This window comes from Terrapene carolina, unplaced genomic scaffold (assembly GCF_002925995.2).
Source record: "Terrapene carolina triunguis isolate 2854851 unplaced genomic scaffold, T_m_triunguis-2.0 Scaffold85, whole genome shotgun sequence".
NCBI classification, from domain to species: domain Eukaryota; kingdom Metazoa; phylum Chordata; order Testudines; family Emydidae; genus Terrapene; species Terrapene triunguis.
The window spans coordinates 7,895,655-7,911,248 of record NW_020664436.1 but is presented as its reverse complement, the minus strand read 5'-3'; the positions used below and the strand labels follow the sequence as shown (position 1 = coordinate 7,911,248).

Genomic DNA, 15,594 nt, shown 5'->3' with positions numbered 1-15,594 from the left:
ATGAAACAAAGTCAACTCTATTCACACTTTCTGCATTTCAAACAATGGAAGCAATCAAAATCATGCATTACATTTGAAATAAACTTTTAGTTTCAATTCTTCTGCAAGAGTGTCCGTTTCCTTAAGTTCTGAATGGGTTTTCTTGAGCTTGTCTCACAGGCTAGTCATGGAATGTTACTGATGGAAACGTGTGAACTGGAAACCATCCAAAAATGGTAAAGAATAAAAGACAAAAAATAAACAAAAACAACCAAATCACACATTATGAGATTCCATTTTAATGGCAGAGTACAGAAAAGAAATTGGTGAAATTTCACAAGAAAAACACTTTACACAATCCAGTATGTACAGAATAAAGTGTGTGTCTGGTTTTTGGTAAAACAAGTGTAAGCTTTAGTCAGTATCTACTGTAGGATGCAAAATACTCCCATATTAAACTGAAACAAAGAATATACATAACAAAATCCCAGCACTGGCTCCTCAAATATTGAGTCTGGCTGGGTCCATTTCAACCCACTGGGCTCTCTGCTGAGCTTTCAGCAGTTACTGAAGCTAGCTTGTTAGTTTCCAAACTACTGTCAGCAGTTTTTGTCTTGCTCTGAACAATGCACAATCCATTGTCCTCCTTTGCAGGTGTTTCCTTGAGCTCTGGGAGGACAGTTTCAATGCATCCAGCAGCCTGGTTTTCCACACTGTCTCCATCACAGCTCAATGATGGCATTTCAGAAATATCTGCTGTGCTATCTTTGCTCTCCTCCACTTGCAGAAGGATCTCAGAGATTGGAGGAATGCCCTGTATTTCTAGAACTGGCATGCCCACTTCTGTAGTGTCACTATTTGATAAGCGTGACTCAAGGTGTGGGACAGCTGATTCAGAGATCAGGGTGCAAAATTTGTCTTCTTGATCACCAGAAGTTAATGCAACAAAATCAATAATCTCTGGTTCATCCACTGGCTGCTCAATGCTCAGTTCACTGGTTTTGCTGGGCTCCAGCCCGATGGATGCAATGGTTTCTAATTTGGGGAGATCTTCAGTATCCTCATTTAGAATTCCTGCTGTTAGGATACCAAGATGTTCACGTTCCACTTCAATGTCCCCCAAACTGAAATCAATGCTTTCTAACTCCAACTCTGCTTTCAGGATGGGAGTGTCACTAGGTTTCACATCTTCTGGCTTTAAGGAATCTTTCTCATTTTCCATATTAAAATTTAGCGTGAGAGTTTCTGATTGTTCAAAGCTAAATTCTGAGTAAGTGGTGTTAAGGTCAAAGTCATTAGCTGCTGAGGTACTTAAGACCTCTTGGTTTATTTCTGTGTGGGTAAGGGTCCCTCCTTCAAGACGACCCATACTGAAGTCTGCTGGTAGAGCATCTAGTGGCTCTTGAACTATATCAGACTGAGCACTAGAAAAGTCAACACCTCCTATTTCTAATGCATCTTTCTCTGCAGTAAAATTCCCTAACTTTATATCTGATTCAGGGCCTCTCAATGTATTATTTTCATCATCATACATTAATTCTAAGCTGGAATTGGGTTCAAGAGTGTTTGCAGTGCAGGCGCTGACTAGCTCTGTGACACCCTGCTCCTGGTGGTGGCTGTCTAACGTCACACAGCTTGAATGTTCATGCCTGAGCTCTTCTTGTACCACTAATATGCTATTTTTCATTTCTACATTGGTGAGACACGTGACAGAGACGTTGACTTCATTAGAAGCATTGTTTATTTCTGGATTATCTACCGTTTGAGTATATGGTAGTTCCTGACTACTTTGTGACTGAGAACTAACCAAGATGACCTGTTCGTTTTTATTACTAGTTTGGGAGGAGTCCAATTCACTTGGGCATTTTGCTGTCAATTCTGAAACCCTATTTTGGATCTCTGAAGTCTGGAGGGCTTCATCAATGACTGCTGACTGAGACCTTTCCAAGTCTACATTTTCCAGTTTTACACCTCGTAAGGATGCATCATGTTCTATCACTATCGCTACTGAAACTTTTTCCTCGCTGACTTTACTTGATGTGTCTAGTCGTTCAGGAACCAATTCACTCTGAACATATGGCAACTCTGGGCTGTCAATTTCTGTATTAGTTTTACAGCTGTCATCACTTAATTTCTCTGTTAAACTGGGATCTCCCACCTTGTGGATTTTATTGTGTCTTTCAGGTAACTGGTTCCATGGGTGTCTGAGACTAAGTTCAAACTGAGCTCCTGTTAACTCTGAGTCTTCCATCTCTATATCTTTTTTAGAAGTATTAGATATATCTGCTTTGGTATCCACAGTACTGGGTCTCTTCTCCTCTCTGGTTTTCCCGTGGACCTCAATTATTTGTGGATCTTGGGATTCCTGGCAGGCCTCTTGTTCTCCACTTGTTCTACCCATCTCTCTCATTTCTATAGATTTCTGGACAGGAGTGACAGTTTTAATTTCTGACAATTGTGTGACTGACACTTCTGGCATCTGAGGGTCTGGTGTTTTCTTACTAATTTCTGCCTGATCAATAGTTTCCATTTCTACCTCAGTCTCCCAAGGAACTGAAGCAATTGCTGCTTGATCTTTAGACTGTGTGATTTCCTCCTCTTTGGATTTGGCTTGAAAGTCTGATCCAAGAACATTTTGGGATTCATAGCTCACCTCCCCCCGAACCCTGTTTGGGATTTCAGTGCTCTTTTCTGTATAGGGTGTTGAAGTCTCCTGGACTTCTACTTTCTCAGGTTCTGAGGCCCCCTCATCTGAGTGGACCTGACTAATCTCTGAGTAAGCAGCTATATTCTGGAAAGTTTCTTTCATGGAAGATGGACTGTTACTTGGTTTAGAGTTTGCTGGCATATCTGTGCTTCTCTCTGTTTTTGCTATGTTAAAGTTTTCTCCATTTGGAACTGGGGAACTTGCAAGTTTGCTATCAGATGAATTCTTTCCACCACTACTGTAGAAGATATCATAGAGGTCTTTAGCATTTGCAGTGGCCAGACAAGAGTTCCGTTTCTCTATTTTTTTAGCCTGATCACTAAAAACAGTAGAAGGTGGTGGTGGAGGGGGGCGCACTAGCATTGCCAGCATTTCCTGGTCACTCTCAGATACCCCTGGTGCCACTTCATCTGCTGGGATGACTGCTGTCTGTTTAGCTTGGGGTGGAATTGAGGATGAAGGGGGAGGTGGCTTCTCAGATGATTCATTCTTCTCTGGCACTTTCATATCCTCCTGTGCCCCTTTCAAAATTACCTCCTCTCCCCCAAACGCTTTTGAGATTATATCTGGAGGCAGCAGAACATCTGCATTGGATTCTTTCACCACAGGTAGTGGTTTGGTAGTGGCACCAGAGGATTTTATAGATAAAAAAGTGTTCAAAGGTGCTGGCTTGCTTACTGTTGCAGTTGCAGACTTCCTGAAAATCATGGTAGGGACTGGCAGATTGGGTCGAATTTTTGCTTGTGTTGAAGTGGAAGCGACTGGCGTCCAGGGGCTAGTGTGTGGTATAACGGTCTTCCCAGACAGTTTAATTTCAATGGGCTTGGCATGGGGTTTCCCAGATTGAGACTTGCCCTCCTCCTTATCTTTACTTCCTTCAACACTCTCCTCCTTTGGGAGAGCTGCAACTGCTCCTTGATTTTTATCCTCTCTCTCATTCTTTTTCCAGCTGAACTTTCCAAAGGAAGATTGAGTTGGCGATTCCTTTTTTGAGTCCTCCTTCTTCTCTTCCTTTTTTTCTTCCTTCTTCTCTTCCTTTTTTGAGTCCTCCTTCTTCTCTTCCTTCTTTTCTTCCTTCTTCTCTTCCTTCTTCAATTTAAGCTTAATACCAAGTTTCCGCCCAGCAGTATCCATTTTGGCCTGAGTACTACCAGTTTCACTAACCCCTTCTCCCAGCTCTGGAATGCTCTTTGTTTCTTCTTTTTTTGCCACTTTTGCCTTCTTCTCATCTTTCTCCTCTTTTTGCTTTTCTCCCAGTTTCCGTTTCATCTCATTCTGTCGCCTGCGCTCTGTTTCCAGGACCACAGCCAACCCAGCCTGACGGTCCAGGTTTCTCCTCTCTTCATAGAGTGGATTCTCATCCACATGTTTCTGTGAAAAGAAATGGCACAATCTCAGCAGCTGTTACTAAAGAAATAAAACTTTGCTCTAGAACGGTTCTGACTTGCCAGTTCAACATTATTAGGAGAATAGAGATCTTCTTCCTACCAAGAAACAGGAAATAAGGGTTTCACACCCAGAATTCTGCAACTCAATGCTAAGAAAACATTAAAATTACATCCTATATTCTACTGAAATGTTTGAAAGTCAGCACTGGGATTAAAGCCTGACTTCAATACACACAGATGAAAGAGCCTCTATATAAGCTGGTAAATTCTATTTCTTGTTCTTAGTGTGTTTAATTTGTTAAGTAGTAAAAGGTCACACTACTCAACCATGAGGCAAGTATTATTTCAAAGGGAAGGAAAAGAGAGAATCAGAGGCTAACCAAGGAATGGCTCACTGCTGGTACACCAGGTACCAACCTTGTATTTCTCATTGTGGGGATGACTTTTCACATGTTGCTCTCCTGAGATTTGATCTCCGAAAAATTCATGACAGAGCTGGCAATAATATCCAGTGATGGGAATCAGAAACTCAGAGCCTGAAAAGGCAAAAGAAAATAGACACATAAAACAGAAGAAAATGCATAACCTTAATAAAAGCCGAAAAAAAATCCATGACAGGTACCAGTGATATAGAACCTCCAGCAACGTTCCTATTCATGCTCTTGGAATTGGACAAACTATTCTTTACACTTCCAGTATGGGAACTTGCACTACCAGGAATACTCCTTAGATTTAACACATCCTATCTTCAGCACCATAGCTGGGAGAATTATTTTCAATTCTTTCCCTCATCCACTACCATTTCTTAAAATATTAAGCTGCTAGTGCTTGTGCTTTTTATCTGCTTTCTCATCTCCAACACGAAGTCCATTCAAATACTAATCACCACCTAAAACTGCAAAGCCTTCTAAAGGAAAGCACTCAAAATCCACAATGCACGCCAGGGAAAAAAGGCAACTTTCTCTATAAAGCTTAATTCATTACATCTTTGTGCCCACAGGAAACGACCTACTGTAACCTAACATATAGCAGAGCCTTCCTCCAGTGCCATTATCCAAAACACCAGATTGAGAAGATTATATACAAGATAGTAAATCAATTCCTAGCAGGACTGTTATGTACATCGCTTGTGTGCAATAGGATTTTTTTATCCAAACATTATACCTTCCCAATTCACCATAAATCCTTTCCTCTGGTCTCTGTCACTCGAACCCAACAAGTTTATATCAGAGGCCTCTCAGGCGCACTTCCCAGGACCAAAGCAAATATATAAAGGAAAGTTACAGGCTTCAGAGCAGCTGAAATACTAAAGTCCTCCAAAACACTAAATTTTGCAACCTTTTTCTTACTCCCAATGCTTCAGCAACAGATCATCTCAGAACATCTGGAGAGAAGGAAACAAACCACCTAACGCTTTGAAGAAGCAACCACCACAAAAGTCAAATGTTAAAAACAGCTTATGTTTCCCTACAATCTCACTCCATGCTCTTCTAAACTTGAATAATCAGGGAATGAAACATTCCCACCTAACTTGGAATGGTTACCATACTCCTCCCATACATAGCAAGGTTTTACACACAATCTAGAACCACAATCAAAACCTTTGGACTTCCTCTCCCAGAGCAGCTGGAACCTGCTGGAGGGCAGATCAAGATCATATGTAGGAGAAAAGGAAGTAATGTTACCTTTGGCGGGAACCGTTATCTTATCGATGCGTTTTACGAAGTCTTGTTTGGTCTCACTCTGAGTCTTCGAAGCCCAAGGTCTGTTGTAAGGATCCAGAGTCTATTTGCATAGTGACAGAGGCATACAAACTCATTCATCACACTAACAAGTCAAATACACCTTTTTTGTTTTTTCTTTTTACATCACTTTAATACAGTGAGAACCAAAATCAGAATACAAATATGTACAAGAACTATGTTCTATTTCCTTTTCCCTTCCCTCTTTGTCATTTGTTATAAAGAAAATAACCTGTGAAAAGGTAACAGATAAATCAGATCAAGTAGGCGGTGTTTGAAATGCAAATTTTAAAAACTGGTGCCCTACTGAACTAGATACAAAAGCCCCATTTACGCTAATAAAAAAGTTACATAAACTGCTGAAGCTTTACATTAAGCAAATTACATTAGGCAATTGCTCTTGAGTTCAATATTACTTCAGGCTCTCTTGCAAAGGGTAATTTTGTGACTGATACTTCAGCATGAATTCCTTATAACATGAAATCTACTTAATGAAGAAGGCTTGACACATACCTGTCTGTGTTTCTTATTGTGCATATGTGTAAAAAAGTCAAACATGGTCCCGCAGATGGTATTGCAGTCTTTGCACCAGTGGTTCCCTGCGTCATAATATTCATAAATATTGGCCAACTGGAAAGGATGCTTGGACGACTGAGAAGAGGATTCTGCAGGCTTGGGACTTTTACCTCTGGACTTTTCATTTGTTGTTTTTGACTCCTAAATGGAACACAAGGAAACGTTTCTTTAAGACACAGAAGGACACATGGTGTGTTGGAACTCAAAACCTGCCTCCAGCAGAGACCATACACACACAAAAAATATATATCACCTGCTAGTCAACGCTCAGGCTAAGTCCACCGTTTCAGTGAGCTGGCACTGCAGACTCAGATGCTGTGTGGCCAATGAAGAGCTTCCAATAAGATTCCCAGATGTAATGGCTAGATAGTAGGTATGTAATCAAGGAACCAAATGAGCAAATACCCCCAGGGCAAGCATCCTCCCACTTCATGGGGTAAGTGTATGTACCCGAGTGGTGCCAGTTAGAGTACCAGCTAAACATTGCCAGGAGTATCTAAAAAACTCCCTACTGCCATACTGTGGTTATTGTAAAAATAACTTGAATCAGTTAACTCAAAACTATTTAACAGGCAAAGAATAACACCCTGCAAAGCTAAACAAGTGCCTTGTATTTTCCAACAGGCTCATGGTTTCCAAGGAGCCAGAAAGACGCCTTTTTTACCCAAGTTTATGTGGTACAACGTGTGTCTTGTGCTTAGATACAGCCTGGAACAGACGCTAGCACTTTTTACGCACTTGAAGTCTATGCTGATGGACACTGACCTGTAAAGGCCTAAGTCACACAGCAGAAGAACCCCACCATTTTTAAAAGTAAACAAAATGCATATCTTAAATCAGGAATCTGAGATACAGGTGAAAATCTGAGAGTGAAAAAAATCAAACAATACCCAAGAGGGACATAAGATTGAGTCAGCCTTGGACAAAGACCTGTAGATATTGCCATTTGGTAAATACAGAATTTGGGTGAAACAGCATCATATGACCATTTCTAATCTGTGCAACTGCCTCAAAAATTAACATTTTACGGTAATTGAGCTGGCACAAAGCATGGATCTGTTGCACCATCTCCAAGTTATTCAGTTCCCAGTGCCAAACAAATCCAACTATATGACTACTCCATATCTTCTCATTAGTGATCCCTACTTGAAGTTCTCTTTGATAATGGAGCCGGAAGAGATCTACACACCCAGTGGCTACTTCCGTAACTACTGACTGCTCAGGAACAGAGTGAACATAGCATTCTCTCATCCAGAGAATGTAGAGGACAACACATGATCTGTCAAAAGAGCAAGAAAGTGTATCCATGATATCTAAGAAGTGGGATTGCTTATGCTGTTCATTTTATATACACTCTCATATTTGTGGTCCTATAAGGCATTGTGTGTATAGCAGGGACAGACCCCAATAAGTCACATCCCTTTGGAATGATCATATTGACCCAATGACAGATGGCCATCACTTCTCACCTCCTTTTATGCTTCTTCGCTTTAGCAGAAAGTGAGCAGCATGCAGATCACAGGATCTCTCTTCAATACCAACAGAAACCGTAAAGGAAAAAAGCTAATGCAGGAGAACAGCCTTATTGTTTAACAGGCAATACTGCAAAATTGGTGCTTCACTTCTTTACCACTGGTTTTATGTTTTCACCTTCCATATTTGAAGAGGGTTTGTGCCACCACACACTGACTATCCAGTCTCAGCAGACAGATGGATTGTATAGTATTGCCACAGAGACAGATACACTCATGTCATGGAGAGTTTTTTTCAGCCCTGCCCAAGGCCAAGAAAAGTGTTCAGAATCTTCATGTCAGATTAGAAAAGGCCACAACCAATTTTTCCTCTTTTTCTTTTTATTAAAAAGTTACCAATCGGAACGCCTAGGTGAATCTAAGAGATTAACCCCAATATTCCGTGTGCCTTTAAGAATATACCATGTTCCTGGTGAGGATGTAGAATTTTCCAAGTTAAAATGGGCAACCATTAAAAGGAAATCAGTTGACTATGAGTATACAGAGTACAAACAACATAAGACAAAGTAATAAGAGTGGAATGCTCCATAGTCTGAACTGCCGCACCCCCACCAACCCCTTTGCAAAATACATAATATGGTCACACCTACAAAACAAAAAACAAAACAAAAAAAATTTATGGTGAATACTATCTCCCCTCCAAATATATAAATTACCCATTCAGAAAGTAGGCTCATACATCTCCCAAACATATACATCCCCCTTCAGAGGCTGTTGTACATGTGACCTACATAAAAGTTTTAGGACTGTCCCCTGGAATGTAAGTAATCTTTTCTGGGGTTACTGTTACCCCTTTAAATGTAGAGAGCCCATATGAAGCGTGATGGCATTCCCCGAAAGTGAACAGGCATGTATGTATGTGTGCACCGATAATGTCATATACAAATGTTAGCTTAATAAGTCTTGCCCTGATCTCCTAGGGAGTGGCTGGGAACAGACGCCACCCCAGAGCCCTCTTCTCAAAGAGAGGAAATCATTTATCACCCAAGTCTAAGATTTTACCTTATTGGAGAAGGGTGTTTTCTCCAGACCTTTTGCATTCTCTGACTTGCTGTTTTTTTCGGCGGATTCTTTAGTTTCCATGGATGGTTTCCGGGGTTTTTCAAAAATGTTTATCCCCAGGATCTGGGCTACCTTGTCAAGCTCAGATTGCTTCTTCTCTGCTGCATCAGACTCCTTGTGCAGCTCAGAAATCTCCTTCATAATGTTTTCTTGTAGCCGGTTCACCTCTGCTAATAAAGGGTCTTTGTGCCCATCCTTCTCCCGCCTTTTCTTCCGCAGCATCTCCCCTGAGCCAAACGAGGAGGTAGAGGAGTAGGAAGCGCAAGAGGAAAATCATGTTAAAACATGTACAATTATTCCAGTCAGATAATTAACTGTTAAATTTATAAAATACCTAGGAAATATCTATGTTAGAGTTTTTGACCAGAAAGGAAAGAAGGATGAAGCTGTGCTCTTGGGAAATAGGCACAATGGAGACAGTTCACACCCCAAGAGAGAAACTTAAATTTCCCTCTTACTGTGTGACCAAACAAGCAGTCCTTGGCTTTCCTTGCATTGCTCCACAAATGGATCTCAAACTCTATCCTGAAGGACTCTTTTTCCTGGGGTGAAGGAACAATTCAATCTTTTGTTGGTTAAACAAAAGTTTGAAATTACTCAAAAATATGTTTGACTCTGTTAAAAGATTGCTTGCACTGTTGTTGTATCCATGTTGGTTCCAGGATATGGGAGAGATAAGATAGCAAGGTAATATCTTTTACTGGACCAACTTCTGTTGGTGGAAGGTACTAACTTTCAAGCTACACAGAACTCTTCTTCAGGTCTGGGGAAGGAAATCAGAGTGTCTGCACTAAATACAGGTTAGCACAGATTGTAATTGTATTTAGCTCAGACACTTGGATTTCCTTCCCCAGACCTGAAGAAGAGCTCTGTGTAGCAAAAAACTTGTACTTTCCACCAGCAGAAACCGCTCCAATAAAAGATATTACCTCAACTATCTTGCCTCCCCAAAGAGGAATTTATCCTTTCTCTCCAGATTAGATTTACTAAAAACAAGTAAGTCAAAGGCAAATTGACAGGCCCCCATTTCTGCTACATTAACACACTGCAATGTACAAAGTGAAGTAAATTTAATTTGTCAAGTTGCTCAATGGCACATTTCAGAAAGTTGGGCACAAGTCCTGGCCTACACACTTTGGGTCAGTACAAAGAGATTCCAGTTCCAAAGGCAGTGTAAGCAACTGCTGGCTACAGAATGGCTGCTTCATTTTCCTACATGCATGATGGTAATGCAGTTACAGTCACTGCTTTCTAAAAAAAATTCTGGGGTGGGAAAAAATTAAATCTCATATTCTAGACTATTATTCTGATCTGTACTCATATTCTAGACTATTATTTTTGATCTGTACTTATTCTGATTTGTACTACGACATAGGGCCTTTGGAGCACATCCAGGGAGAAAAGGGAAGGAAGAGAATAAGCATTATGTACCTTGTTGTTTACGTAGCCTATCTAATTCAGTCTTGAGATAATAGAGCTTCTTCTGCCTTGCTTCTCTGTCATTCTTCAGTTTCTCTCTCTCTTCTATGACCTAAAAAGATTGGGAAGAGAAGGGCATGAAACTCCCATCTCCTTCCAGCACAGATAAAACAATACTGCAAAAGTGATTACTAGGACCCCTTTGCAGTTAATTGGATGTCAGTCACTTATTCTAATCACTGTTCTCAAAATAATCTTTTGTTGTTAACTTTTTAATATAATAAACAAATCCACTCCTTTTTTAGCATTTTTAGGTTACTTTTTGTATCTGTGTCAATTTTTCAATCCAACGAAAACCCAAGAAAAAAAAAGTCACCACTGTATCTAGACTTGAAATGCATTAACTCTTGTTGCTGCTACTGCACTGGTAAATGCAGTTACTCTCAGAAAATCTAGTTTAACTTTTTAAATAATTCAATCATCAGTAAGTTATGGGAGAGAGTACAAGGCTCATGTTAATCCACTGCAAGCCAATGACATCCATTTGTAGAATATGGCCTTTTGGCAGAGAATAAACCAAATCCATTAGTTTACAAACTCTTTTTACATTATGACTGGGATTTTCAAAAGCACTCAGGTGTTGGCCTACTGATTTCACTGAGTGCAGAGTTAGTCCAAGGTAGAGCCCTTTTGAAAATCCTTCACTATATCTTCACAGCCTGCACACTTCAATGAAAACAAATGAAAAACTGACTGCCTAGCCCTACGTCTAGCTTTCACCACTTACACCCTCCTTGGCTTTAACAATTTAGTTTTTGTTTCAGTGCTACCAAACAGTTTGTAATGCTCTGTGTTTTGAAGCACAACCCACATCTGTTGAGTCCCTGGATGCTGTCAGCTTCTTGTATAACACAGCTAGAAATGGGGACTGGGAATTCATAGTGCCTATTTTCAATGTTTTCTAAATGGAAACCTATTTACAATGTTCCTGTTCTAAGGAAAACATTTACAATGAAATTGTAAGCTTTGTTTCCACTTCTCCTCATCCCCTCCAGCTTTGTTTTTTAACAGACCCACCAGGTTTTGTTACCTAGGAGAATCTGGCAGCATCCAAAGACTCTCCAAGAGTTCATCACTGGTCCCTCCCATACAAAAAACAAAATGGGATACAAGTTAACATTAAGTCTTAACCTTGTTGTAACCACAAAGTGCTGAAAGGATATCATCAGTTTGAGAACCAGTCAAATTTTAAGAGTGAAGTATTTTCAGGTCCCCCTAACAATCAAAGTTGTATGCTACTTTTATTCTAGGAGTGCTTTATCAGTAGGAATATCTGTAGTTTATGCTGGCAAAGAACTCCTAGCGTGGATGCAGCCATACCACCAAAGCTGTGCTTTATTCCAGTACACTAAGACCCTGTCCCAACAAGCTGGTAAAAGCATAGTTTTGCCACTATAACTGCATCAACACTAGGGGCTTCTGCCAGTACAGCTATGTCAGCCAGGGATCACACCTCTTCACACTATATAGCTATGCTGGCAGAAGTCTATAGCACAAATACAGGAAAATATGATTGTAAGGCTATTTTAAAAACATTTTTCAATCCTTGATCCTATGTGAAAGACCCACACAAACAGGCAATCTGACTATACAAAAGATATAGTGAAATTAACTATACAAAAAATGCTGTCAAATGCACTAAGTAAATTTAAAAAGCAAAGAACAATATTTTTTCCTATAATCTCCTCTACTTCTGAGAACCTTTGGAGATACTTGAAACAAATGTAGCAAAAATTTTTTTTGAAAAATGTGATGTTTAATCTGGTCCTTTAATACCTATTTAAGAATTTCTAATGGATCCAGCACTGTGCTATCAGTACATTGTATTAAAAAAAAATAAAATCAGAAAAGCTTGTTTACCTTCAAAGGCTCAACAGTTCCACATCTCACCAGAAAATAGTCTTTTCTCTAACAACTATTTTTCCTGCTGATACATAAAAAACTCACCTACTACTGTCAATACTCCAAGCTCCTGTAATGTTTTAAGCATAACACAGTGGTCTTCATGTATTCCTCAGCCATTTCTTAGCTGGCTGCAGATGATCAGCTTTGCATCTCCCTCCCGAACTGCTCAGCAACAGCCCAAGAGCATATGACTTGTTGCAGCTTAAGTGAATTCAGTGTAAATATTGTTAAACTGCAAGCGCACAGAAAAACATGCTTCTGAAGATGAAAAGCCAATTATTTCATCAGAGCATCAGCAGCAACTAGCAATCTAACCAAGAAACCTTGCTGTGTCAAAAGGGATTGAAAAACAAACACAGATACAAGTTATGATTCTCAATTTGAGTGGTTTAGCCAAATATTTATCATTCCAAATAATACACTCACCTTCTGCTTTTGAGCTGCCCGATTTTTTTCATCGGAGATCTTTTCTGTGGTACTTTTGAGTGGGCGTGTGGCAAGTCGAAGGGGCATTTTGGAGTAAGTGGTAGTGGTGATGGGGATGTGCATGAGCATAGAGTCACCTCTCTTGATATTCGGGGAACCTCTGCCCATGGAAACTGTCTCAATCACCCGGAGGTTTGGGCGTGTGGGATTTGCTGGTATTGACATTGTGAGAAGCGATGGCAGTGTAGGGTTAGGCTGCTGGGGAGGGGGGTACATGGGCCAGCCAGAGGCTGCATAAGCCATATAGTGCCCATATGCATCATAGCCGTGAGGGGCTATTGTGGGAGATGGATAGTTTTGCGGCATCTGAGCTGCAGTGAATTGTGGATAGTTTGGAATTTGGTATTGGGAAACAGAAGTAGGGGTCAAACTGGCAGGAGCAGGCGGCGCAGAAGGGATTAGAGACACAGAAGGAACAGACTGTTTTGGTGGGCAAGCAGGTATCTCCTGACCCACAGCTTTGCTTTGAGAGTATTCTGATTTCTGGAGAGAGGATGTCTCTTTGGATGGCTGGAAAGAGCCAGGAGGTGATGCAGAGCGCTGCTGGCTTGACTCTGGAGAACGAGTGTCACTCCGGCTGCGGCGCATCTCCCAGGATTCCAGTCTGCGGGCATCTGAAGAGCGACGATCAGGAGAATGAGATGCCAGCTTTTTGCCATGGAGGCGTTCCTGCGTGCGGACAGCCAGTTTGCCAATTTCAGCCACCCCAATGTCAAGCCCAATGGTTTTGAGCAAGTCATGAATCTTTGCATATTCTGTGTTGGACTCTTCTAGAGAATCTAGTTTTACAGCTGGAGAAGGAGGGGGACTGACTTTCTGGTTTGTAACTTCACTCCCACAACTCACTGGGGGCTTTTGAACAGAGGAAGATTCTGTTTTTGAGTCTTCATCCTCATCACCATAAAGAAATTTTTCTTCATCCTCAATGTCAGGAAAGCTGCGCCTTCTCTTTTCTTGAGCACTGGCAGAATCAGCCATCATGCCCAGAATGCGGGAGAAGCCACTGCCATCCTGACTGGCCCTCTCATGAGGGAGCAGGAAGTCAGTATGACGGTCTGCAGGCTCTGATTTTGGTTCCAACTTCTCCTTCTGACTTAAGAAGTTTCCAAACTTCTTTTCAAATGTAAAGTTGTCATTGGGAAGCCCAGGAAGTGAACTCCACTCATATACACCATCATGCAACTCCTTGTTTGCCGACTCCACAGAGTCTGTGTTAAACCGTTTGAGAAAGTTCTCCACTTCAGAGGCAAAAGGAGTGCTGCTGCTGCTCTGGGACAAAGATGAATGACTTGAAAGAAGAGGGAGATCTTTGCTGGATGGAGAGCTGCTTGGAAAGCCCTCAAGCTGAAAAAGAAAAGAATGTTTATTACAGCACCCCAAAAGGGGGATAAGCATCTCAGAATACAAATAAAAAGACATGGTCACTTCACCTGAAGAGTTTACAATCAAAAATTTAGAAAAGACAACACATGAGAGCAACAAACCATGGAAAGGGAACAAAGGAAAAGAAGGTAAGTATTATAAAAAAGATCATGTAGTTACTTGGGAAGTCATGAAGATGTTTTCATGGGTGCTTAAGAGAATACACATGCACAATCACTTAGCATTTTATTACAAGTTCTCAGCAGCCTCACAAATTGAAGTTTTCTTCCGTGAACTTCTATGAGATAGAGAGCTAAGCCACAGGTTTTAATCATGTATCTAAATAGATCAATCTCAAATACAGGTAAGACTGTGTGGATTGGGGCTATTGTCAATCACTTATATACAGGGTATACATGTAACTCATTCTCCCTTGAATAAGGCTTCCTCTAATATATCTAGCAGAGACCCTTCACTTTCAGAGTATCCTCTACTACAAACACCACCACTACAAAACCAAAGCAGATCAATATGAGATTTTGGTTGAAGTGATGTACTGAAACGTGAGGCAATGCCAAGCATCCCTTTTATCACAATAATGCTAAATGCATACCAATGAGCTTTTATTGCTAGCCTTAATTGGTGACTGAACTATGTAATCTTATTTCTCATAACAAACATGGTTGAGCCTGATCAGTACTTGAATGGGAGACCAATTAAAAATGCAAGATATTGTAAAAAGTAATACTGATACTCAGTAGGTGGCTCTCTTCACTGAGCCATTTCTAATTTAATCTAACAATCCATGTCAAAATGTTAGATTGGAAATGATTTAGTGAAGAGTTCTAGGGGCACTGTAGCTGGAGGTGCCACTCAACTAATATACTGACTTGCTTGTGTTACTAAAGATACCTCTTTCTGTAAAACTTGGCACTGATCCCAGTGCCCTGGCTAAATTGCAGCCAGGGCATTTCATTCTGCCTCCCTAAATTCTGTTTCCGTAGGAGAGTCTTCTTAACTGCCCTAACTATCATGTGGCACTACCATGAACTGCTGAATATCTGCAAAGTTACACCCTCCAACCCAGATGCAGATGCACCATTTATTCCTGATTGTATACCCATCCACCCAGCTATCATAGCTTTAACATAACGCAAAATTCAACACACACAAAAACAGGCAATGCAAAGATTCAGGTTCCGACACATTAACCTAGTCACATTAAACACACGTAACATCTTTTATTCCTCCTTTTCCTCTCTAAATATACAGGTTTAATATATTTGTTTAAGTTATTACATGTATACTGTACCATCAAATATATAATATGTGCATCTTGGCTGAGTTAATGTTGCCGCTATTTGGCCTTTCGCATC

At 40.6% G+C, this 15,594-nt stretch overlaps 1 protein-coding gene across 1 annotated transcript in view; it reads right to left on the bottom strand.

The window, feature by feature from the left end:
• Positions 1-255: 255 nt before the first annotated feature.
• ZNF318 (zinc finger protein 318) overlaps positions 256-15,594 on the bottom strand; it is a 32,145-nt gene continuing 16,806 nt past the window's right edge. Inside the window, exons 4-10 of the mRNA XM_024193734.2 lie at positions 12,797-14,200; positions 10,418-10,517; positions 8,927-9,213; positions 6,330-6,533; positions 5,760-5,859; positions 4,492-4,610; positions 256-4,057 (exon numbers count right to left, since the gene is read on the bottom strand). Coding sequence (XP_024049502.1) covers positions 509-4,057; positions 4,492-4,610; positions 5,760-5,859; positions 6,330-6,533; positions 8,927-9,213; positions 10,418-10,517; positions 12,797-14,200 — 5,763 coding nt within the window. The 3' untranslated portion in view covers positions 256-508. The remainder of the gene's footprint in view (positions 4,058-4,491; positions 4,611-5,759; positions 5,860-6,329; positions 6,534-8,926; positions 9,214-10,417; positions 10,518-12,796; positions 14,201-15,594) is intronic.